This window comes from Bolinopsis microptera, chromosome 10, assembly GCF_026151205.1.
Source record: "Bolinopsis microptera isolate Bmic1 chromosome 10, MBARI_Bmic_1.0, whole genome shotgun sequence".
Classification (NCBI taxonomy): Eukaryota; Metazoa; Ctenophora; class Tentaculata; order Lobata; family Bolinopsidae; genus Bolinopsis; species Bolinopsis microptera.
The window spans coordinates 9,354,388-9,381,515 of NC_087081.1; the positions used below are offsets into that span (position 1 = coordinate 9,354,388).

The window sequence follows — 27,128 nt, forward strand, 5'->3', positions numbered from 1 at the left end:
TTAAAATAAAATAAATTTATTTGTCTTCCAGTCAATATTACCATAATATATTTATTTTATATTTATGCTTAAAATTTACTTTGGCCGACATGAAAGTGTTTTCCCAATCCTCATAGATTAAAATAAAATAAATTTATTTGTCTTCCAGTCAATATTACCATATATTTATTTTATATTTATGCTCATGCTTAAAATTTACCTTAAAAGTTTAAATAAAATAGTATGGTAGTTATAATTTGATATTGGACCCGAAAAACTGGTACCGTACTATAAGTTATATTAATTTTAAAATTGTACAGTATTCCCTCTCTGTAAGTGTAACACTAAAACGGTTTATGGGATGAAAGAAGATTTGGTGTACACCAGCGGGGGACCGCGTTATAACGTGGGACGCTTATTTTCGTACACAAAATACGTTCTGACGTGCGCCATACACATGAGATCATATAAACGAAATGAACGAGATTGCAAACGCAATTAGATGTGATTTCGTTCCAACTGATAAAGATAAGAAATAAAAATGTTTACTACAAATAAAAGGCGATGAGCTAGGAGGGATTAATGATGCACACCGCCGCGTTTTGCCAAAATCGGCGGCGGTGAGGCCAAAAATTTGATTTTACCGTTGGAAGATATTTCACAATTCTCAAAATACAGTGTTCACGCGGCGTGCACCACTGGGAGGGATATTGTACAGGACAAGTGATTAATAAAATGTGGAGCAGAAAATATTTTAAACTAATCACGGCAACTAATGAGGCAGCTTAGGAGTTCTAATTCTCCTCTCGTTCTAAGTATAAAAATGGTGCATCTCTTGTCTCATATGTAATAATAAAACATATTTACAGAAGTAAAATGACTTATGCAATATATCGCGATCGTTAATTGTATTAAAGTCATGTTTGCAGTGCATATCCCAACCAAAAAGATGATTGAACACTAGCATGTGTGATGATTAATTTTATTAATTTTGGTCCTCTCAATTACTCTTTGATTCATGTTTACCCACCGTGAAATTGGCGAAATGCTCCACTATATAAGATTACAATAGAAATATGAGATTATGATAATTTGCTAGTAAACTAGTTACGTCTGCAGGAACCTACAAATCGTAGCAGTCGGTATGCGGAATAGTAATGTAGTCGAGATATTTCATATCATTTGAACTAACCCTTCGCCTTTAATACGAGTCCAGTATACTTCTTTACTTCGGTAAAATATGATATTTATCTGCTGACAGGATCCGAAGTAATAATTACAATTGTGCCAGCGACGGTTCAGAAAATGAATTCCATACTTTTTTGTTCGAGGCTTCGCTGCAATGGACAGCTCCTCATTTCACCTTCAATTTCGGTTTCCCGATCGTTCGGGTAAGTAAATCGAGGAGAAGTTCAGAAGTTGTAAAAGGAGTTTAATGATGTAAAGATCCAACAGAATCCTAACCTCATTTTCTAAATTATAAGCGACGCCGGGATTCGAACCTCCTACTCTCGGATTGAAAGTAGGATAGCTAACCTTTAAGTTTAACCACTCGGCTATATATAAACATCAATATCTTAATATTTAATTAAAATTGTCTACGTCGTGGACTTAACCCGGCGGTGGCACAAAAAAACTCGGCGTCGGTGGTGCATCGTTTAAAACTAGTGCTGTTCGACTTTACAATATATATTATGTGGCGCTTATAAGTCGATACAATTACATGTACTATAGGTAGACAGCTCTTTCACTGTCCACCTCTTGCAGCAAACTCAGAAAGGGGAAAAGTTAAAAACGAATTGTTCAGTCCGGAATTTGCAGCAGTAAAGAATTTACAGTATTTAAAGGAAATAGTTAAAGTTAAACTTGGAAGACAGTTTTAAACAGCCGTGGTAAATGCTATACAGCTTAAGTTCTTAAACTGCAGAAACTGAACCATTGAAACAATATAAGTCACGTACCTTAAATTTAATTCCCAAACATTTGATTGTAGGTTTATAACCTACCAGTACCGGGACGCGCGCCGAGTTGGACTCGTCGACGGTCCTGATAATTGGAACAAATATTTTACGAGTATCACCCGTTAAACATTTGATGAACGAAAACTTTGGGCGGTCCTCTCGGCAAATTTATTGAGCACAAAGTTCTAGCACAGGTACCAATCTATGGGAACTAAGTTATACTCAACTACGCTAGACTAACTACCTAGTCTCTAATTGCCACCACCCTTCTCTACAGCTGAAGTAAATAGAACTCCGTCTTGCACTATGCAATTCCTAACAATATGTATAACTATAATAATGTTCTGAGGAAATATAAAAAAGTAATAAGAGAAAATCTTACTTGCATGAAATTTCAGGACTAACAGAGAATAATTAATGCCGTTTTTATCAAGTTTTTTAATAAGTTTAATAATACGTTTATGTCGTCTGCAAAAACCCAGGATCACGACCATTATTATATTATCATATTAATATCATGGTATCAATGGTTTGTTATCATCATATTTAAGTCTCGAATCTGACCATAATGTATGAGTTATAATATATACTGAAAATAATATTGCAATAGCTATAAAAAAACGTAATAACACTTCAAAGAAACATTAAAGAACAAAAAATGTAGTTTAAACTTAAAAAGAATAGTTTAAGTTTTACTTTTAAGGAGGGAACCCCAAGTATTTTTTTCTCGTTTTAATAATATTTAATAATATTTCCTTGGATATAATATTAATTTCCTATAAATTGATGGGCCCTGTCATATACTATTATAAATAAAGTCAGTATCTCCCGGCGGCGATAGTCACACGCGTTTCTCAAACTTTTGTTAAAACGTGTCAATTTTGTCAAAACTGTTTCTCAAACTTTTGTTAAAACGTGCCCCTACCGTTACTCTGGTTGACATTTTATAATTACGATAAAACACGTCGTGAAAAATCATGAAAGCCACGGCCCTCATAGTTATGAACAAAAAATATGGTTAAATTGCTCAAATCAGGGCCGTTGAATTGACAATTTATAAAAGTTTCAATTTAGCTGCAATCGAAACTGCAGCAGTTTGAATGCGAAGTCTCAAGTTATGTTATTACAATTAATAACATAAACCGACTTGGGTCAAAGAAACGGCGCATACCAGAGTTATGATCTTGGTTACTATGCGAAGACTTAATCAACTATAAGCAAAGCTATAAAAATAGAGTAAAAGTACATTAAAATACTACCTTACTCGGGATTATTACGACGGGTTTATTAACGACCGGTTAAAATATGGTTCGGGAAAAATATGGCGAAATTGCTCAAAACCCACCACATTTTCCCGGTCGCCATTTTACCGGTGTCCAACCTTTCAATTTTAGATTCAAAAATTTTGTCTCAGATGTAAATTTCCTTATTAGAGATAAGCAAGTTTAGAAATTTTCGCATTGCTAAAACTTGTGAAACAAGTCGAATTATCAATAATTGTTGAAAGTAGACAGAAATAATGACTGTTTCTTTTACTTTGAGTCCTATTTCATCATGTAGAGATAGTCAATACCTAAGAAATTAAAAATTGGCCTATTTAAATCAACTTTGACAATAAGGATATATGACAAGAATTGGGCAAAAAGGTGAATTTTTTGCAATTTTAGTCAAATGAAGTCGAAAAACCTACAACAAGTGTCCCAATAGTCTTCTTTAGTGAATATAAGACAACGATTAAAATATGAGCACCCATACCCCTTGGGAACCCTAAAAGCTGAGACGGCGGGTTTATTAACGACCGGTGAAAATGTGGTTCGGGAAAAATATGGCGAAATTACCCTAAACCCGCCACTTTATCCCGGTCATAATAATCCCGAGTAAGGTATACTGATATAAAGCCAGGGCGTGATTCATTTACTAGATAGGATGCAATTCCCTCTCGGTCTGCAATATAGATCTGGATCAACTCCGCTGTGGATCTGCAATATAATATATATCCGGTATTTTAATTTTCTACCACTCTCTTTTCTTCAGACCAGGATACCGATAAGAAGTGCGTTGCATACTGACAAAAAATCAATAACACCAGCGTCACCAAAGTCGACAGAGACAGATTATAATAGATTTAGTATATAATCCATTAATTTCGATCGAATTACTGGCAAGTTTCCATAAACGATATTTTATGATCGTCGCCGATAATCGCTTATTGAGCGCTTTTTCGGCGCTTTTTTTTTTTAAAACCGTTTACAATCGCTTTTTTTACGATTATAAACGGTTCAAAAAAAATCGCTTATAATCGACTATAATTGGTGTCATAATTCAAAAAAGCGCTTTTTTGAATTTAAAAGCGCTTATAAGCGCTTTTAAGCGCTTACTAGCGTCGCTGAGCGATTTGAAAGCGGTTTTCCAGTAGGATTGGCGCCAAAAACGGGTGGATAAGCGGTTGGCCGGATAAGCGATTCGTAGGCGCTTTTTTGAACCATTTATAAGCGATTATAAGCGCTTATAATTGGGGTGCAATTTAGCTGTTTGTAAAGCGTAAATAAAGCGCTTATAAGCGCTTTTAAAATTGAGTCAGGAAAACGCTATATTACATCTTATAACCGCTTATAATCGATTATAAGCGTTTTTTTAGAAATCGCTTATTACGGCTAATTCATCGCTATTTCACCGCTTTTACCGCTTTTCCTATCATCCATGGCCAGGTGAGCAGGAATTAAAAAGCGCTTATAAGCGCTTTTTCGATGCTGCCCCTAGCCTGGTCGGAACAGGGTAGTGCCCGGAATTTAAAAGCGCTTATAAGCGATTTCTCAATTCCCCTTAACCTGGTTGGAACTTTCATGTGCTTTTCTGAGCAACCTGGGGTGCACCGGCAGAGTCAGGATTTAAAAGCGCATATAGGCGCTTATGATCGCTTTTCTACCACTTTTCCTATCACCCATGGCATGGGTTGGCAAGAATTATAAAGCGCTTATAAGCGTTTTTCAATGCTGCCCCTTAGCTGGTCGGAACGGGGGAGTGCCCGGAATTTAAAAGCGCTTATAAGCGCTTTTAAATTCAAAAAAGCGCTTTTTTGAATTATGACACCAATTATAGTCGATTATAAGCGATTTTTTTTGAACCGTTTATAATCGTAAAAAAAGCGATTGTAAACGGTTTTTTAAAAAAAAAGCGCCGAAAAAGCGCTCAATAAGCGATTATCGGCGACGATCATAAAATATCGTTTATGGAAACTTGCCGAATTACTGGCATTACATATAGGTAATATATACGTTACTATACGTTACTGATTATCCTTCTATAACTGTGCCAACAATGTTTTTATTTATTTCTCTTATCACCCTGATTATGTACGATAAGCGAAAAGACATGAGTGCAATTGACACTTTTATTTGTATCTTACGGCTTAGAAGAAATGAACCCGAATTCTCAAATTGCGAGTAGACTGTAGTATAGAGTTAGTAGTATAGAGCTCTTTATCATGAGCAGTAGACAACGTTCGTGTTTTACGATAATGCCGTTTGACTACAATTATCATAATATCACGTCCGCTTTGTTACTAAGTTGTCAAGCTAACTTAATTACAATATAAATTATATCTAACTAATAATCCCAGAATGTGTGTTTTCTGTCTGTCTGTCTGTCTGTCTGTCTGTTTGTAATTTCCGAGCGGCTTAATCAAGAAAACGGTAAGAGTTGCGGGACTGATTTTTTCGGTAAAGTGCCGACAAAACTCTGACGAAGTTAAATGATAAAGGTTTTTTAAATCGGTCGTTGGTAAGTGGTTTAATTGATGATTTTGTACCACAAATGTTACATAAAATGGCTTGAGCACAACGGTAAGAGTTACGGGGCTCGCATATGTAGCTGCATAATTAGTGTAATTGAGTTACCCGTGCAAGATTCGCTGTCTATACTATAATCTTATTAGGGGAGGGGGCACTGTTTGGACTGCAGAGAGAGAGTTCATACTTTCATACGACAATGTTATGCGTGTTCACAAATATGATAGGCGGGTGTGGTGTTAAGGGTTAATTTCTATTGATTATTGTTTAAGATACTATTACTATTGTTTAAGATACCATCGGATGACGGATACGTGAGGGCACTCCGAATAGAATTGCTCACCTAATGCGGGTTTTGACTCAACGGGTAAATTATCCTACCCTTTTTAACTGCGGCAGTGAAATCCCGGCCGAAGGCCGGGTTACACTAGTAATATAATATTACTAATAATGCATCAGCTACATATTCGAACAGTGGTCAAAACAACCTCGGTAATACTTTTCTTTCTTTATATAGTATGCGTGATGTTTTTCTCGAAAAGACGTCACTGTAGGTGATGTTCAATATCTGGTCAATCCTGCTCTTTGGACTATGTTCACGTAGGTTGACGTAGGGCGAGAAACAGTTTTTAGGCTGGTCAGGAATGTACTACGTACTGGCCCAGGAATGTACGTACTAAGAGGGCTTTACAGCTCCGTCAAAATGCAAGGTTCCCCAAAAATCAATTTACAAACGTTCCACTTTGGAAGTGGAACAAGATGGCGTTAAAATCATGGAAATCTATAATAAATTAAAAAGTGCTAGACCATTAAATGTTTTAAATGTTCTATCGATATAACCTGTGAAAGAAAGTACCTATTTCTTTTAAGGGGGCCGGGGAAGGGTATTTTTTTGTGAAACTTTATTTCGAGATATCAGTTGACCAACAAACTAGGACCAGTGACCGAACTTTTGAGGGGGTCCCGGACCCCAACCGCCAAACGGTGCCCGCGGTCCGGGGGAGCCAAGCCCATATTTGGTCCAAATTAGCAAAATATCCTGAACATGCCCAAAACCCAGGTTTAAGGTAGCGGCCAGGTAGCGTAGTCGGTTAATTGCATCGGCTTTGTAATCGTGAGGTTGCGAGTTCGAATCCCACTGCCTGCCTAGTCGTGGGGTGAGCGTCGTTGACGCTCTGCTAAGGATCCCGAGTGGTCTATGTAGCCCAACGGTTCACTCAGCCGAATGCTCGAGAAATCGGGTGTGAGGGTTAAATGAGGAGCTGTGCTTGATCAACACAGCGAAGCCTCGGGCGAAGAAAGTGTGGCATAGTGCCTTAACCGTCGCTGGCCTTAGGAACGATCCTTCGGCTTCTTGTAAAGCTCTTCCTTGAAAGTGCTGGTTTACATTGTAATGCAGGTAATGCCGAAGTAAAATAACAAAGGTGGTCGACTCATTCGATGGCCTTGTTGCGTCGCAACGAATCCTCGTAAGATAAGATAAGATAAGATAAGATAACTTGTAGCTAGTGGTCTCCTTAAATCGTATATGAAATTTAATCAAGATTAGACAAAAATGACTGAGTTATGAGCCAAAAACCATATGCCCATATTTGGGCATACGCATCAAATTTGGTAGATTTCGTCCCATAAATTGGTCAAATATTAATATTTTTGAATGAGACTTACTTTATATGAAAGGTAAGACTAAGTGTGAACTACATATTCTCTGTAAGTAATAGCTTTATATCTGTTTAAATGTGGATTTTAAGGCGAAAATACCCCAAAAAATGAACAAAATTGCCCGTATCTTCGTTCGCGATATATTATATATATAACGCTATAAGTATAAGTAAGACAAAATATTGAGAATAAATGAAATTCAAATCATAATTACAGAGCGCTAAAAGAAAATAGAAACACTTTCATCAAACACGTTTAACGTAAACATGTATAACGGAAATCTTTAATAAATAAATTCTACACGAATAAATTTATCTTAAATAATTAAATTCTACACGAATAAATTTATCTTAGATAAATAAATTCTACACTAATAAATTTATATCAAATAAATTAATCAGTCATACTCATCATCACTGCAGACGTTGCAACCATATTCAAAAGAATCCATCACAAATCACAATCAATATCACATTAACCTTAAGAATAATAAGATTCATGGATCTGATTTCTATGAAATGGTGACTCAAATTTTTAATGAATATCCTTAAATAGTGTAAATAAGACTACACGTCCGGGATTTTAAAACAAAAACTACCCCTTGACTCCATAATTCCTACTATACCATTATCACATACTTTCTTGGAGCCAACAAGTTTAATCCAACCAAATATAAATATCATATAAGTTATAATTGTATATCATAGCATGATATTCTTAAATGTAACGTTTTTCTCTAGAGTTTGGTTTTTCTGCAAGTTAAACAAGATCCGTTCCCGAACGAGGAGAGACTGGAGTAACATCTCCTGTCCTCGTCCTCTTCGCCGTCTAGTAATCTGTACGGCAGTTCTTCTGATCGTGCTAACTCTGTCAAAACATCAAATTTTAATTATAGGCTGAATTACCTGGTAAACTTAGCTACGGGATTTTATACACTCAACTGCATTTTTTTAATCGTTATTAAATAAAAATCTCCCAACGACGTCATTGAAAATTGGGAAATACAAAGATTAAGTATAGTAGGGTATTTATGTAACCCTTGTGCCTTAACCGTGCCTTAACCGTGCCTTAACTGTGCTTTAACCGTGCCTTAACCGTGCGTTAACCGTGCTTTGCCACATTACTGAATTGCCGCCAAATCACCATATTCCCATAATTATCATATCACATGTGCTGGCTAGCAAGCCAAACGATCAGTAATTAATTATAATCCCCTAATTAGCTAATTACATGAATAGTTAACCTGTAATTACCAGATGGGCTGCTGTGAGATCGGCAAGAGTCGGCGGACTTACACCTCCTACGATCTGGGTACCGCTCTGAGTCTACACACAGACAATCTACTTCTAGTTTCCTGTGGTCACAAATTATTCAATGAAATTTACTGCTGTTGAAGTTGAAGAACATAAAAACATTAATATAGATATCCTGGATCATCTGTGTGTCATTCTTATTGCTCATTCTCGTGTGAGTGAGGACATCTTCTCTGACAAAAAAACATGAAAAAGGAAATTAAATTAGTAACTTGATATTATGGAACCTTAATAAATAATACTACCATTTGTAGTTTTATAATTTATATCAAGCAAAAAGAGAAAATATTTGAGTGCATTTTGAGTTTTTTCTTTTTTAAAAATTTTAATTAATATTATTTGTCATATTTCTGACGAATGTATGAGTTAAATCTACCTGATATTTGGTGCAGCACACTTCTAATTATATTGAAATAATACGATTTATAATTATATTATCTAATCCAAGTGAGACATTTTCATTTGGAATATAATATCTTAAGATCTTAAAATAAATTTAACTTTGGAATATACTATACTATCTTAAATTTATTATTTAACTTGCCTTTGGAATATACTATACTATCTTAAATTTTACTTACCTTTGGAATATACTATACTGTCTTAAATTGAACTTACCTTTGGAATATACAAATTAGTTATCTTAAATTTAACTTACCTTTGGAATATAATATAATATGTTAAATTTAACTTACCTTTGGAATATAATATAATATGTTAAATTTAACTTACCTTTGGAATATACTATACTATCTTAAATTTAACTTACCTTTGCAATATACTTTAATATGTTAAATTTAACTTACCTTTGGAATATACTATACTTTCTTAAATTTAACTTACCTTTGGAATATACTATACTATCTTAAATTTAACTTACCTTTGTAATATACTATACTATCTTAATTTAACTTACCTTTGGAATGTACTATACTATCTTAAATTTAACTTACCTTTGGAATATACTTTAATATGTTAAATTTAACTTACCTTTGGAATATACTATACTTTCTTAAATTTAACTTACCTTTGGAATATACTATACTATCTTAAATTTAACTTACCTTTGTAATATACTATACTATCTTAATTTAACTTACCTTTGGAATGTACTATACTATCTTAAATTTAACTTACCTTTGGAATATACTATACTATTTTAAATTTAACTTACCTTTGGAATGTACTATACTATCTTAAATTTAACTTACCTTTGCTGATCACCGCACTCTACCACTATCTTAGGAATGGGGATGATAATGTAGTCCTCGTTGGAAGATTCCGACTTTTCAGAGTCTCTTCTGACTTGTTGTAGAATGCTGAATAAAAAACTTATATATATAAAGTCACAAAATGTTTCTGAGTTTCAAGGTTCCAGCCCAACAAACCCGTGTGGGTATAAGCAAATACATCTTTTACATTAACAAAATAACAAAATCAAAAATCAAAAATAAAAGATACAACTAACCTCTCCAAACTCTCACATGACCCTGTCATCTGAGCTAGGTACAACTTGCACTCGCTCTCTGAGTTAAATGATACCATCTGAAACGAGGAGTGAATATTTAAGGGGAATTATTACAACTAATAACTATGTGTACAGTTGGAGATTTGACTAAAAAGTAGTATAGTAGTATGTCTGCTACACTATCAATAATACAGTTGTTTAAACATTACATATTCTCCAGATACTATCTACTAAGAAACCACCACTAAGCTATCAGGAGGTTTTCTGAAATATTTAAACAGATCCGACCCTAAGTAAACAAAACTAACCTCTTCTGCAGGTCTTCTGTTAATGTAAGCTACTATGTTTCTGTTGCTATGGAGACGGCCCCTATCAAATGTTAGTTCTCTTTTGTCTATCTCGATACCACCTTCTCTGAGAGATAAGATAAGTCACATGTATTGTTAGTTGTTAGTTGTTACTAGTGCAACTTTGAAACGCATAGTAGTTCTTGGATAGGCAGATTACAAAATGTTTTGGCCTTATAGTCAAATTACAGGAAACTTATTTTAACATAGAGATAAGGTTGAATAAAAGGAAACGGAGCTCATTTCAAGGAAATTTGAAATAAGTAGAAAGAGCTGAATCGATAAAATGGTTAATTAGAAGCGGATAATTATTTGGTGTAATACAGTATCTGCTGGAGATGAATCGTATCCTCGTTTTCTTCTCCTTCCTCCACGCTTCTACGAGCTTCCTTATCAGGCACTAAAGACCGCATAAGATGGGAGCTGCTCTGTATTAGCTTCCTGACCTGATATCAGGAGATTTCATTAGTTTGACCTATTCTCAAACACAAGGAAATAACTTATATGCTAAGTTAAGGACAGAACTAAAAACGACACTACTAGTGAATTAACCGACCTCTGTAAAATCGCTGACATCATCTTCCTCTCCCGTCACGTGGTCACTGGTCACGTGGACACTGCTGAACAATACCTCACACAACAGCTGCTGTGTGGACTGGATTGCTACCTGGGGATTAGTCACTGTGAGCTCATCTGTCATTAGTTATTGATATGTTTAATTCTGTTCAGTCTGCTGGAGTTATGACGAGACTTAATAGTTATTCAGCTGAATAAGAAATAAAAACGTTGCAATTTACCCTGACCAAACTGCTGCGATATAGAATGACTTCACCGTTCAACTTAAATATGAAAATTATCCTAAAAACTAAACGAGTCGGACATAGGGTTTAAGAGACAGGAACGCACGAACATAACACGATATTAAGTTTTGATGCTCAGTTAATTTTCGTAGAACTTACCCCGGTCGAGCTGAGAATAACAAGTTGCAGCATAGTTTCACTAAACGGAGATATCATCGCAAGCACGAATTTTATTGTCTCCAAGATTAAATCAATCACGTGTACTCCCTGGAGATATTAACTTAACATATTAATTTTATAAAATAAACATTTAAGATGCTGAGTAGTTTGATCGTTTTTTGGTATAGACACCAAAAAAAATCGACCAATAAATGTAAAAAATATGTCAACAATGTAATGTTAAGCTCAAGAATAATCATCTTCTAAAACTATAATAGACTTTTCGTATCACTTGTTTTAAACAATCTCCCTCCAGCTATAAAAGATATGCGAAAAACAAGATTTGCAACTGAAAATAAAACACAAAATATGCGGAATTATTATTGGAATTTAAAGAAATTCCAATAAAAATCTGCGAATACCAACATACATGAGTTGTTCTGAGTGGAGACTTGGCCACCTCGCAGTCTATTCTAATCAGAACAGACGGTATTGACAAAAGTTTGGAAACACATAGTAAGCGTAATATAGTCTCGTCTTGTAGTGGCCAATACTTCGTCCTGGGAATCAGAATGTTAGTTAAGCTCGGATTGAAGCTTTTCTGCAGTTTCCTTGACCGAAATGTTACAGTTTTGACTTTTTGAGCGGTGAACAAACAATGAGGTCAGTGTGAGTGACACATGTCACCATCGAGGTACTGTATGCTGCATGACCATCTAGCAAGGTCACTGAGGATGGCACAAGACACCATTGAGGTACTCCAAGTTCTATTCCCAAAGAAAGCTTTGATAAACAGAAAATCATCGGAATATAAAAAGAGATTTTGGAAAGTTTTTTATAAGGGGCTTTTCTGCCGTCTCCTTGACCGAAATTTCGCGGTTTTTACTGGAATTTTGACCAGTGACCAATCAGTGAGGTCGGTGATAGTGATACAAGTCGCCATCAAGGTACTGGAAGCAGTATATCGGGAGAAAACTTTGATGCAATGAAAATTTTGAATATGTCCAACCGGTAGGACATATTTTTTAAATATTGTTAGGATCTCCAGGAAATGTTTATTTAACTTAATAGTACATTGTTTTCTTAACGCTAACATAATTTAATTGTTTAGCTTTTAAACTTTTACTTACTTGCTTGTCATTAATTCACAGTTGATGAACAGGAGTGGTGCGATAACACTTGAAACAGTTAGTATCATCATTGTTGCGATTTTCTTCCATAATTTTATCTAAAAATAGTCATTGTATTCGAATTCATGGATAGTGTTACAATTCATGCTGATCATATAACAGCAAAATAGAATAAACTATCGAAGATCATAAATTCAAAATGGGTACACGGCAGAATTTAACATCGAGAAGAATAGTTATACTCACAGGGAAAGCTTTTGAGATTTGGTCTACGACCCGAAGGGATGCAGTGAAGAAACCTATGCTGAGAACTAGTAAAACTGCTGCAACCACATGACCACCCCTCATATCGTCTTCTGCAAAAGATAACACCGGATTATCAAAGTAACTAAACAGTACTTTAACAGCACCTAAAGCATTTAAAACTTATCTCACTGTCTTTCAAAACATTCAAATATTGACTCTAACACTTCAACAATATCAAATATATTAGAACTTTAGTAAAAGCAGCAGCTTACCTAGTAGGGTAAAAGAGGCAAGAAACACCATGTCGGTTAACAGAGAAGCCATGGTGAGGAAGTTTCTATCCGTAACAACCAGCATGTGTAGAGCTATTCCCATCAAACAACAGTAACTCAGCAGGATGGAGAGAGCGATCGGGATGATAATCAGATGTAGCTCTGATCCCTATAAAATGTGGTCTTAATTAATTAATTAATTAATTATTGTTTACGTGATTGAGATTTAATAGCTGCCGATATTTTATGACAACTAGACTAATTGTTTAAAAGATAGAATTCAGACACTGTAAGATAAAATCTGTGAACTCACAAAAACACGACGACCATGATGCCTGATAGCATCAAACTGTGAAACCAAAAGTTGCTGTAACCGCTCAAGTTCTGCTAAATTCCCTGTTGAGATCCATTCTCTGGTCGCTCTTGCAATATCACAACCTGGTAAAGATTGGGCGTGTGGAAAGTAAATAGAATATTCCAGATGTTATTCCGCTCGCAAAAGAATCCACACATAAAATAAAACATTTAAAAGTACACACCTCTCATAGTTTTCTTAGAAACATCTCCTTCATCGGCTTTGATGGAGACTTCGTCACATTCAGCTGATCTCTGAACCAGAACCTTATCGACTGTATCACTCAGAAATATTTTATCAGATTCCTCAACATGTTCATCCTTATCACTTTCAACTGTTTCTAGTACGATAGCCGCATTTTCCAGTTTAATCTCAAGTTCTACACTTGATTCTCCTAAGACTTCTGGACCATCTGATGCCTTTTGTTCCAAATTTTCTATGGAATTTTCTTCAGCATAAACTAACTTTTCAATCTTGGCATCCTTTTCTTCTGCAACTTCCGCAGAGTCTGAATCATTAGATGTCACCTCTTTTACAGCTACCTGCACATCTTCTTCTGTAGAGTCAAGACCATCTTCTGATACATCTTCAAATATTTGTGCAATGTTTTCTTCTGCAATATCTTCTGTAGGAGCATCTGCTATCACTGATCCTTCGATCATATTTTCATAATCTTCCGCAACCTCTGTTGAGAAGGAATCATCAGATCCAACTTCTATGTCCTTTTCTTCTTCGACCTCTCTGTAGACGGTCTCGCTCGATGGTATAACCACAGCGTCATTTTTGAAGTCTTCATTCACCGGGATGTAAGGGTCAAATATTTTATTATTTTCGCTGATTTCCTCAGTGATCTTTTGCAAGATAGGATGATCGGAGCTCCTTGTAGGTGGTGAATGTTGTGGAGTGGATGGCAACGGATGATTCTCAAGAACACGATCTTTTTCAGTTGAATCTATTTCGCTTAACTCCTTGCTCTCTTCTTTTACTACATCGGCCATTGAATTCAAGTTGTTTTCGGGTAGATAATTTTGTTCATCAGTAGTATCATCAATTTCGTCTTTCACTGGCAAAGTTTCTTTTTCATTTCCGTTTTCGTCCATCGTAGATTTAAGATATTCTGCTGTCTTCACTACCACTGAAGAAGACATTTCGTCCAGCTCAACCTCTGGTTCGTCTTCTGAGACCAAACTTTCATTAGATTCACCACTTTGGTCCTCCTCCAAGTTTACTTCAACTTCTGTTTCTTCTCTGGTTTCGCCAGTAATCTCTTCATGTACCGTAGCGTCATATACTGTAGAATCAGATTCGGAGGTTGGTAATTCCATCTCCAAGACATCAACATCATCCTTCAAAGCGTCTTCTTTTTCCTTCAATTCGTCTTCTTTTTCCTCCAGAGTCGCGTCCTTTTGATGATCCCCAATCTCCTCATCATTATCATGGTTCACAACCGTTATCTCGTCTTCCAACCCCGATTCAGAGCTATCAACTATCTCAGCTTGTGACTCCTCTGTAAATTCCTCCTTCACCCTCGTGCCCTCTGCTCCTCCCATCTCCTCCTCCCATCTCCTCCTCAACTTATCAAAAGTAGGTAAATAGCCGCTAAAAAAAAAGCCATCCTCATCATGATGCTCCTGCTGCTCGGTGATAAGTTGGTCCTGTTGAATAGACTCCGATTGGCACCTGAGGAACTTGGGATTACGGTTTGAGAGAGAATGTATCAGCAAAGACCACCCCAACAGCCATACAGTAGCGTAACGTTGCCTGTTGGGGCCCCCCCCCCCCCCCCCCCGGTGAAAATGCGCCCCCTTATTGGCGCCCCTCCCCCTTTTGGCGCACCTCCCTAAAATTGAATAAATTAGATGATTTTAGAGGATAAGCCGGTAAAATCTCTAAAAAAGTGTGTTTCTAGAGCAAAACGCGCAGTTTTGCTAGTACCTTAGTTAAGTTTTTCCAAATTGTCCCACATTCAAACAACGATATGGCGCCCCCTAAGGCCCCCCCCCCCCGCACAGCGGGGTCGGCGGGGCCCTTAGCTTCGTTACGCCATATCAAGCAAGAAATAGAGCTTAACCAGCGGGATTGCAAAGCAAGAATAATGGAACTGAAAAGAAGGAAACCAGCAGTTCAAACTTAAAAACAGAGTTTTATTCTCATCAAATTTGTCAAATCCACCAAAAAGTCTCGCAGTACCTGTCAAGAGCGCAAACAAGAGGGGAGTCTCTGGAAGCTTTACCCAGTATTCCACACTGGTGGAGATCAGAGATCAGCTCTTGTTCACTGCAAGGTAGACACTCTCTGCTTCCGTTACGAGGTTGGTAAGTGAACTCTGGGCATTGGACACAGTCCCACCCTCCTGGTACCGGCTGTTCGGATGATAATATCAGTTTTATAGTGGTGCTTCTTACGTAGAGTTTACTAATCTTGGCGAACAAACAGTTCAAAAACCAATATTCTTATGGTCTGATTGACTAAGAATCATCGTCCCCAACAACAACGGCATTTTTGTAATAATAATAATTTGAATGACAGAATGTAAGTAATACTAATAGTAATATTCATTAATTGATAATATTTTGACGGTTTTACCTGGTGGAATCCTGCCGGACAGATATCACAGACTGCAGCTCCAAAAGCAGGTTGGTATGATCCAGCAGGGCAGTCCACACAATCGCTGCTTCCTTTACTTGGCTGCGAGGGTTTGCATCATGATTATTGATGACGGTAATTGAGTATTTGGCCATTCAGAGGACGTTATACGCTGGTGTACGCATGCCATTTGGCATATTGTTATACACCGCAGCTACTGTAGTATGCGAATGAGTCAGCAACTAGCATGTTTGCTGGCTAATTTGCATGTTTCAGTAAGTCTACATAAATTAGGGTTAATGATTATTGAAATAAGCCTGTTTTGATTTGCCGTACCATCCACGAGATCAGCCTTAGCTGATAGATTACACTAATTACAAGGATCACCTGGTAATTACACTAATTACAAGGATAACCTGGTAATAACATTAATTACCTGATATTGACCGGGATGACAGAGTGAGCAGGATCGTGCTTCTTTAACTTTACTAGAACCAGCATCACACGGTCTACATCTGTGTACAGAGCTCCCTGAAGATAATCGGGGTTGGGTTGTGTTGTAAAGTTGTAGCCCTGTTGAAGTGTAAAATGGGATTTAAGATTTGAGTGGCCGATGGTTCATGGTGGGAAGATAATGGATTGAGATGCGAAACTTGGGTAAAATAAAATTAGCAGATGGAAGACAGACGCTGAAGGAAAATGAGTTGAAAATGAGGGGGGGGGGGAGAGAGAAATAGTGAAGGCGGGAAAGTGGGTACCAGTAAAGAGGGGGGAGAGAAATAGTAAAGGCGGGAAAGTGGGTACCAGTAAAGAGGGGGGGAGAGAAATAGTAAAGGCGGGAAAGTGGTTATCAGTAAAGAGGGGGGGTGAGAGAAATAGTAAAGGCGGGAAAGTGGGTACCAGTAAAGAGGGGGGGGGGGGGAGAGAAATAGTAAAGGCGGGAAAGTGGGTACCAGTAAAGAGGGAACTGCAAAAACAGCAAAGGATATTTTAGTGGGAACTAGGTAGCGCTGGTCTCTAAACCCTACCTGTGACAAGACGATAAGCTATGTTGGATGTAAGTGTTACAATCTGCCAAAAAGGAGACAGTTTTTTACCACGTAGAGTGTTCAGCTCGTATCCTGAAACAAGTTTTAAGTTTTACAGCTGGTGATAATAGTAACTTCATCCAGGTTAATTGCACGATGAGAATCAAAGACAAAGAGATTGTCGATCAAATCGGAAAACCTCATTCAACGAAAATATTGTAACTAATTTCTCAAAATATTTTCCTTAAATACCTTTCAAACTCCTTAAATACTCCTTAAAATACTCCTTAAATACTCCTTAAATACCTTGAGTGCACTGTCCCCGGTGATTGGGAAATGTTTTCTTAAAGTTCCTGATGTGGTCCACACCCAACGCTTTCCCATCTTGAGTCGTTACCACTGTAGAAAGTTAATTAGCAATTATAATTAGGTTGTTAGTCGTATCATTAGTAATTAGTTAGCAATTAAAATTAGGTTGTTAGTCGTATCATTAGCAATTAGTTAACAATTATAATTGAGTTGTTAGTCGTATCATTAGCAATTAGTTAGCAATTCTAATTAGGTTGTTAGTCGTAACTCATATCATTAGCAATTAGTTAGCAATTATAATTAAGTTGTTAGTCTTATCATTTAAATTTGATACGACCAGAAGAGTAACTGGTCAGTTCATGGATAATCATATGATTGGTCGCTGTAAGGTTTACAAATATACTGCAGTGTCCAGTCACTTGGCTGTATAATAAATAGCTTTATTCCAGGCAGTAATTAGTACGCTGTAAAGTCTCTAACTGAAGATATAACTTGATCCAATATATGACGTGCATGAAAACAACCGAAACGTGCCTTATTTTAACTGTACTTGTTTTCCAGATCAGATTGGAGACTCAAGGAACTGCTTACCATTTATCCAGAGAATTCCGTTGATCAAAAAGAGGAATGTGATAAACGCAAGAATTAGATCATCAAAAGAAATCTGAAAATTAAAAATTGTCATTAAATTCATATTCATGTAATTTTGGCAAATGATCTACAGCTCACGATTCATCCAATTCTGATAAATATATAATTTGTTTACTGTTAGAAAATAACATGTTCTCTAAAAACTAACCTTGCGTTTGCCGACAGCTGGGTTACCATTCCTACAAATAGCAAGGAGTCGACCGTACATGTTGTCATACAGTTTCCTACATCGAACAGAGAGTACAGGGGAGACTCCAACTACAAACGAGGTCACCTAGGTGGAGGGGGAGGGGGTTAATTAATTAAGTAGAACTGTTAGGGCTATAAAGGACATAATATAATATTCATATTGGGGACTAGTGACATTTAATAGTCAGATATTGGTAATCTGTTAAGGCGATACTGCGGACTGGTGATTGACAAGCGTTATTATAACGCGCCTATAATGCCGCCAACGCAGAGAAATGGGTGCCGCCAAATACCACCATCATATAAGCTAAAATAGCTACTAAAGTAGCATTACTTTTACTAAAATCAATAGCAACACTGCAAAATCTCTGTAGTCACCTATATAAATAACGCTCGATCAGTGGAGACCAGGAATCGGATAAAATCAAAGCTTCACACACGCGAAAAGCAAACCAGGCCTATCTGAATACAACGATCAGCTGTACATCAACATAATTGCCAGAAAAGCTAACGATATCTATGCTAATTCAACAGAAGTGTACATTGATACCACACAGTTGGTCAGGCGGGCGGATCACTGGGCAGCTTCATTAATAAAGGTGGAAATTGAGTGGTGCCGTAGGTTACGTTAAGGTACCCCAAGGGGCTGCTAACAGCTGTATAAAGGGAAACTGAGGAAAACACCAAGCTTATAACATCTTAACATGGCCAATGTACTGCATGGACATTATGGAATACATTGTAAGTAAAATGTAGCCTACTTTATATTAGCCCTGAGGTTATAGCCAAGAGGATTCCAGACGGACCCCCTGATCCCTACCTTGTCATGCAATTGGTACTGTGCTTATTAAACCTGCGTGAGTACGACGTCGTACTACTTTAATTAAATGTACGGTTCATGCACAGTGCACTGTATTAGTATGTATAACGACACTAGTACTATAAGTATATTGCGAAATTGTGGCAGTATTATACTGCTATCGTGAAATTGTGCGGTAACCAATATGGGTCGGTAAATGAGTTGAGCCAATCATCAGTCATATGCTCAGATAGTACAACATGTACTATATACTTATAAAGGTACTCTCGCAAGCAAAGGGTAGGACTCAATTTCAAAATCGGATCCAGGCTTCTATAGAGTATGTAGACATCTACGGCATGACAATAATGATTGCTTTTAATAGTTGTATCGGTGAAATTGGTCTCAACACTCAGCCCTAGTAGCTGGCCCTGAGATTCCTAATTCCAATGCCTCCGACAGCGAACTATAAAACGTTTCGAGAATAGTATGTCCAGAATGAAACGAGAAAAACATTCAGTTCTATGATAAATTTAAATAACGCTCAATCCGATTGCAACATTGGTTTTGATCCTAACAAACAGTCGCCTTACGTTATGTTGGTAGAAACGATGCCGATTTAGTAAACATACAACAGAACTATGATGATTATATCAGCTTAGCGATAACAAGAGCAGATTCAAGGACGATAATTACATAATTAACAACTTTAATTACATAATTAACAACTTTAATTACGCAATTGACCAGCGTTATTGGTCCACTAATCTCAGCACGAACGTGGCGGCAAATAATCACAAGCGATTTGCAGTTGGATTAGCATACCTGCAATTTATAAACAATTATAATTGCCATGATAATTTTGTTTATACCGTGCTATTAACAGTAAAATAATGCGATAATGTTGAACTCACAAGAGCGTTTGCTATCCTCCGAAACTTAACACGGTTGATAACATCCACTTCTCCCAACATCTATTCCGTGATCTTCACCACAAAATACGCTGCACTAATATATCTACCTATAATACGGCCAGGTCGGGTGTAGCAAACAAACCAAGCAGCTCGTTAACTATAACAGCTCTAATAGCAGGCTACTCTCCCTGCCGATCCAGGCTGGAAGCCAGAGAGAGAGAGAGAGGGAGAGAGAGAGAGTACGTGTAATGACTGGCGAGACGAATTAAGAAAGAGAGTACGCAGAGAGCTTGCCTCGTGTGTAATGTTTAGTTATATACCTACTAGGAAATCACTATCTGCACTGTCTCCCCCATTAGCCTCGCGTGTGTGTGTGTGTGTGTGTGGGGGTGTGTTCTTATCTTATCTACACAGTGAGTGCGTTATCAGTACACGAGCAGCTCTCTCTCTCTCTCTCTCTCTCTCTCTCTCTCTCTCTCTCTCTCTCTCTCTCTCTCTCTCTGATTACACACGGGTGTGTGTCGTGTGTCATCAGTCATGTGTGGGATAATTAAGTCATCATTGTAACTGAGGAAATGGTTGATCTGTTTTCCTGCAAACTAATATCTCGACATATAGATCTCCTTGTGCAATGTGCGACTGAATGGTTGCAGGTGCACTTATTCATTGTCATTTGCTAGAATCGAGAGATTATAACCGACTAACACTTTAAAAGTTTACACTTTCTGGGGGAGGGAAATGACTCTGCAGTCTGCAGAGTCCTTATTAACAAAGCAATTGAAGCAGATTTTTACAGATTCTTACTTATGCTCGATTGTAAAATGTAGATGGCATATATTAAACAAAAGTTGTAATGCCTCTCAAGTCAAAATCTTGAGCAGTTTTGAACAAAGTTACCTCTATAAAGTTTGACGCTCTAACTTCACGAGCTATATTGTTGCTATAAATGAGCTTCAGGCAATTTGAATTACAGCCCAAATCGTTTGGAAACTATTAAATTTAACCAACCTTTCTATTGACCGCAAGATACGACATTAAATTATGTACTAATATTAAAAAAAACTTTCGCCGCTACTCAATCTTGATTCTTGAGCACTAGAGCTGCAGTTTTAACAGTTTTTCCCTGACCTCATGAGTTTCAGGGCAATCAAAATTCACAGCCTAAATCGTTTGGGAACCATGACGCGATCGTTAAATCGACCGCACTATAAGACTATACGAGAATAGAATAGTTTACTTGATCAAAAGTTTTACCGCCACTCAATCTTTAGCAGTTTTTACAATGTTTTAACAATGTTACCTCCAACTTCATGAGCTTCAGGGCAATCACACCCCAAATAGTCTGGAAATAATTAACCACCCGTTCAATCGACCGCAAGTTACGAGAATATAAAAGCATGGGGTTTTCTTAGAAGTTAGAAGTTTCATTAGTAAAAATGAGGCTCGATCAATTTGTCGAACCCGTTGATATTCTTTCTGTTGGTCCACGTCCTCTTTTGATAAAGGATGTATTCAGTAATTTAGCATATCATATGAAAAAAGCATCTGCCGAAGGAACTCAATGGAAAGTCACTGATATTTATCGAGCTGTTGCTGTAGATATTTTGACATTTGTTGGTGTTGTTCTTTCAGACCTTCAGCCCGCCGAATTAAAACGACGCAAAGTCTACATCGTTGAGTGAGTTTTTAATTTGCTGTTTTTAAATTGATTTCGCTTATAGTTATAATAGAGTGATAGGGATTTGTCTGACACATTTAATCAATTTTGTCTTCAAATTAATGTTTTGTATGATTTTAACCGTATAAATACTTAAACAATCGCCCAAATGAGTAACCTGAAGAACCACCTTCCAGTCGGTTGAAGCGTATCGATGGGAAACGACGAAAATTGACGCCAAAGAACAAACAGAAGATTAAGGATGACTTTAACAAGGCCCTACTCGAAGAGTTTCAGATCTTCCCGAAGGGACAGGGGCCAGTTTGATTCCTTTTCCGAAATTTCACAGTTTTTACTGAATATTTGACTAGTGATCAATCAGTGAGGTCAGTGACTGACACAAGTCGCCGTCGTGGATGGCACAAGACACGGTTGAATATTAAGGTACTGAAAGTTAGTTTACCAAAGAAATATTTGATAAGCGGAAAATCGTCGGAACAGAAGGAGTCATTTGGATGATTTTTGGATGAATGCTTTTCTGTCGAAATTTCACAGTTTAGACTTTTGACTGCATATTTGACCGGTGACCAATCAGTGGCTAATTTTGAATACTTTAAATTCTCAATTGAACTTTTTAAATCTTTTGTTTCACTTCCTTTGTTAAATGTTAAGTAGAGAATGCAAGTACATCTAATAAAACAAGAACTGTGAAATGAGATAATAAAAATTTATTAAAAACCATTAAACATAATCAAGAAAGCTCAATAAAAAAGTCAAAACAAAATGTAGTAAAATTCTTTGCGTAAAAGAATCAATATCCAGCTTTATTGAAAATAACCGGCAAATTTGAAGTAAGGTTCCAAAGAAATAAAGGAAGCATCGATCAAATTAATGCCTAAATAGGACCAGTTACAAATCACAGCATTGATTTTATTTTTATCGCTGCCTTTTTGCAGGAGTATAATTTCGGCGTACAGAGCCTGTCCCGAGTTAAATAACTTACTGATTTAAGTAAGCAGCAAACATCAGACCTCTCACCCTCTCAAACTGCTCCAGAAAATTACTGTCAATGATTACCCTAAAACGTATCCAAGGCAAGCTAGATCAGTACACCGGTCCTACACAAAGTGCTTACAAGAGAGGTAGAAGTTGTGGCGATATAATTTGGTCTCAACGTATGCTAACCTCAGTGGTACTTAGAAAGCATTGGAGCTACCACAGAATGAGTATAGACATGTCAAGTGCCTTTGACACATCAGCAGAGAAACAGTACTCAATGTTCTTGAAGATGCTGGCTGTACAGTGATGAAATTAGGATGGTACGGTCCTACTATCAAACACAGTGTTGAAAGTAAAAGTCAATAATACTGTATCAATTTGATTCCCAAAGCAACATAAATTTAACAACTTTCTATTGACGCAAGATACGACATAATATGGTAATATATTAAAAAACTTTGCTTACCATCATTATTCTGAGCACTAGAGCTGCAGTTGTTAACAGTTTCCTGACCTCATAGTTCAGGGCAATCAAAATTCACAGCCAAATCGTTGGAACCATGACGCGATCGTAATCGACGCACTATAACTATACGAGAAGAATTTTCTTGATCAAAAGTTACGCCACTAATCTTTAGAGTATTACATGTTTACAATGTTACCCCAACTTCTGAGCTTGGCAATCACACCCCAAATAGTCTGGAAATAATTAACCACCCGTTCAATCGACCGCAAGTTACGAGAATATAAAAGCATGGGGTTTTCTTAGAAGTTAGAAGTTTCATTAGTAAAAATGAGGCTCGATCAATTTGTCGAACCCGTTGATATTCTTTCTGTTGGTCCACGTCCTCTTTTGATAAAGGATGTATTCAGTAATTTAGCATATCATATGAAAAAAGCATCTGCCGAAGGAACTCAATGGAAAGTCACTGATATTTATCGAGCTGTTGCTGTAGATATTTTGACATTTGTTGGTGTTGTTCTTTCAGACCTTCAGCCCGCCGAATTAAAACGACGCAAAGTCTACATCGTTGAGTGAGTTTTTAATTTGCTGTTTTTAAATTGATTTCGCTTATAGTTATAATAGAGTGATAGGGATTTGTCTGACACATTTAATCAATTTTGTCTTCAAATTAATGTTTTGTATGATTTTAACCGTATAAATACTTAAACAATCGCCCAAATGAGTAACCTGAAGAACCACCTTCCAGTCGGTTGAAGCGTATCGATGGGAAACGACGAAAATTGACGCCAAAGAACAAACAGAAGATTAAGGATGACTTTAACAAGGCCCTACTCGAAGAGTTTCAGATCTTCCCGAAGGGACAGGGGCCAGTTTGATTCCTTTTCCGAAATTTCACAGTTTTTACTGAATATTTGACTAGTGATCAATCAGTGAGGTCAGTGACTGACACAAGTCGCCGTCGTGGATGGCACAAGACACGGTTGAATATTAAGGTACTGAAAGTTAGTTTACCAAAGAAATATTTGATAAGCGGAAAATCGTCGGAACAGAAGGAGTCATTTGGATGATTTTTGGATGAATGCTTTTCTGTCGAAATTTCACAGTTTAGACTTTTGACTGCATATTTGACCGGTGACCAATCAGTGGCTAATTTTGAATACTTTAAATTCTCAATTGAACTTTTTAAATCTTTTGTTTCACTTCCTTTGTTAAATGTTAAGTAGAGAATGCAAGTACATCTAATAAAACAAGAACTGTGAAATGAGATAATAAAAATTTATTAAAAACCATTAAACATAATCAAGAAAGCTCAATAAAAAAGTCAAAACAAAATGTAGTAAAATTCTTTGCGTAAAAGAATCAATATCCAGCTTTATTGAACATAACCGGCAAATTTGAAGTAAGGTTCCAAAGAAATAAAGGAAGCATCGATCAAATTAATGCCTAAATAGGACCAGTTACAAATCACAGCATTGATTTTATTTTTATCGCTGCCTTTTTGCAGGAGTATAATTTCGGCGTACAGAGCCTGTCCCGAGTTAAATAACTACTGATTTAAGTAATAAAATGTCGCAGAACAATCCGCCAATACCCAGAAACACCAAAACTGTAAAAAACCAAATCGTGAACAGAGAGAAATTGTAACTACAGCTGACGAGGAGGTTTGTATTGGGTTGAGTATGCCTGATGCCAGTTTCTGGGTTTAGTACTTCATTTCAGTAGGATGAAGATCATAAGTGGCTACCAAGATATGATCTGGCTTTTCGAGTCGTAAGAAGTTGAGTAAAAGGATCTCCCAGCATCTCAGTCAAAACAACACCGATAAACGAGATATAATCCCCCAGATTCAGTCAAAATACTAATAGCTCCGATAACATGGTGCGATGGCTGGTTTTTTTTCGGAATGACATAATATTTTATAATACATGAACTGTAATATGCTAACGAGCATGGAAACTAGGTTAATTTAAATTTGGAAACCTCTTGGTTTGAAAAACCTCATTATTTCACGGTGACACCCATGACAGCAGTGGCCATAAATATCTGGATCGGAGATCAGAGTGAGAGAGCACTTCTGGTATTAATATTAATGGTCCACTTCCTCCTACTCATTCGTATATCCTCCCTTTTACATGCCACACAGTTCCTGTCCCGTACTCCACATGTCACGTGGCTCACAAATGCCCGCCAAATTTTTTTAAAGGCCTAACTCAAAATTCTGAGATACGGGCGATTTTGTTCATTTTTTGCGATTATTTTAACACAGAATCCACAGTTAGGTACCTAGATATTGAGCTGACAATCATAGAGAATGTGTAGTTTAGGCGTACCTTTCATATAAAGTTGGTTTCATTAAACAATATTGATATTTGACTAATTTATGGGCCAAAATCGATCAAATTAGGTGCGTATACCCAAATATGGGCATATAGTTTTTAGCTCATAACTCAGTCATTTTTTGTCCAATCTTAATGAGATTTCATATACGAGTTTAGGGGATCACTAGCTACAAGTAGAGCACCTAAATCTGGGTTTTGAGCATGATCAGGGTATCTGGCTAAATTGGGCCTAATTTGGACCAAATATGGGCGTGGCTGCCCCGCAGCCACCGTTTGGCGGTTGGGGTCCGGGACCACCTCAAAATTTCAGTCACCGGTCCTAGTTTGTTGGTCAACTGGTATCTTGAAACCAAGTTTTATAAAAAAATTAAGTTGAACCCCCCTTAAGATGACATGAGGCCAGAATTGCCGGACACCAGGCAATTCCTAAGACCTAAGTACATGATTATAAGCCTTTTTTACATTTTAGGAAACGATCGCCCAAGTAAAAGGGAGATTTATTTAATAAGATGTCAATGCACATGTGTTCTTGAGGATGCTGCAACATTTTCAGCAAGCTCCGATATTGTATCGAATTGTGTAAACAAGTTTGCCAGTATTGGAACTGGAACTTCCAGTCTGGAAGGAGATGATTTACGACATAAATGGAATTTTGTTGGTGCAGGCCTGCATTTGAATGATTAAGGAGACCTCACCAAGTGCGGGTAAGTAAAATCTTCACTGCAAAGCACAGCTCGACATGTCTCGTGTGCAATGTGGGGTCCTGTTAAACTGCGTGCGTGTCACGTAACAAAAACTATACTTTCAGTCATTACAATTCATGAATACTGCACACTTGCGCTTATGATCTTTAAACCTTTGGTTCGCTTCATATCAGTTTTTACTTCACACAATACATGTAAATGTAATAGGCTACGCAGTGTATAAATGTGATACGTTAGCATAACACTGACGTTTGTTGAAGGAACTTGAAATAATGAAATGCCATGGGATATGCAGTATGCTCCTTCATAAACTGAGACATGACGGAGATCACAGTCTCCATCTAGTAAGGTATAATTCCGCCCTTATATAATTTGCAGCGGGCGAGATTGACATTTGAAGTGCTACAACTTACCTGTTAATTCGCTTTTATTCAACCTCTTCCTCGATATTTGACAGATTTGTATTAATATCTATCTGCCCAGTGCAAATGGTGCCTGCGTTATGGCGCCGATCTTTACCAGTTTTAATCAGAAATCTCAATTTTTCGTGCATTAACAGTGTGCGCAACATGTCCGCTTTTAATCGTTTGTGGCACGAGCGTTTGATGCAGGATTCATGCGATATTTAAAGCTTTATAAATATATCTAAATAAGTCACAACTTCAACTCACAACTGTAAACTGGTTTGCCAATTATATTAAGCACCGAGCAGTATCGCGTTTGTCAATAAGAATTGTCATTTGAAAGCTCTTTGTGATAAACAGATGCTTTCATTTCGCATCGAAGCATGCTCTTAAAATTGTTCATTGTAGAAAACGTTTGTTTTCGATCAATCTTATTAGTATTACTTGCAATCAGCAATGCTTGATTATATTCATAAATATACAAATAATTTTTTATTCTAAGATTGGCTAAAATATTGTCGGCTAAAATGTGGCCACAGATTAACAATTTCACACAATAAATATTAGCTGTGCTGATCATAATATTTTGAGCTCTCACATTTT

General features: G+C 37.0%; 1 protein-coding gene across 4 annotated transcripts; it reads right to left on the reverse strand.

Annotated features, from left to right (window-relative positions):
- Positions 1-7,436: 7,436 nt before the first annotated feature.
- On the reverse strand, positions 7,437-20,335 carry LOC134821766 (uncharacterized). 4 transcript variants are annotated; one of them, XM_063832517.1, is made up of 22 exons: positions 19,957-20,335; positions 18,203-18,328; positions 17,995-18,067; positions 17,401-17,493; positions 17,095-17,187; positions 16,503-16,597; positions 16,067-16,168; positions 15,671-15,843; positions 13,665-15,160; positions 13,439-13,563; positions 13,126-13,294; positions 12,854-12,963; positions 12,608-12,705; positions 11,908-12,037; positions 11,478-11,585; positions 11,075-11,185; positions 10,843-10,964; positions 10,480-10,585; positions 10,172-10,248; positions 9,915-10,022; positions 8,644-8,744; positions 7,437-8,257 (listed from the first exon to the last, which is right to left on the reverse strand). In XM_063832517.1, the coding sequence occupies exons 1-22, from the start codon at positions 20,014-20,016 to the stop codon at positions 8,127-8,129; spliced, it is 3,807 nt and encodes a 1,268-aa protein (XP_063688587.1). In that variant the 5' UTR covers positions 20,017-20,335; the 3' UTR covers positions 7,437-8,126. The 4 variants fall into 4 exon arrangements, with proteins under 4 accessions (XP_063688587.1, XP_063688590.1, XP_063688586.1 ...); XM_063832520.1 differs by lacking the exon at positions 19,957-20,335 and adding an exon at positions 18,622-18,958; XM_063832516.1 differs by having other exon boundaries at positions 7,575-8,257; positions 8,634-8,744; positions 19,957-20,301.
- Between the last annotated feature and the right edge of the window lie 6,793 nt (positions 20,336-27,128).

Bases quoted from the DNA above. Each gene is read 5' to 3' on its own strand.
- LOC134821766 (XM_063832516.1), bottom strand. From the start codon at position 20,016: ATGTTGGGAGAAGTGGATGTTATCAACCGTGTTAAGTTTCGGAGGATA. The intron at 16,598-17,094 runs GTAGGGTTTAGA...GATTATCTTCAG, and splicing joins AGCTTATCGTCTTGTCACAG to GGAGCTCTGTACACAGATGT. The intron at 10,249-10,479 runs GTTAGTTTTGTT...TCCTCGTTTCAG, and splicing joins ACAGAAGACCTGCAGAAGAG to ATGGTATCATTTAACTCAGA.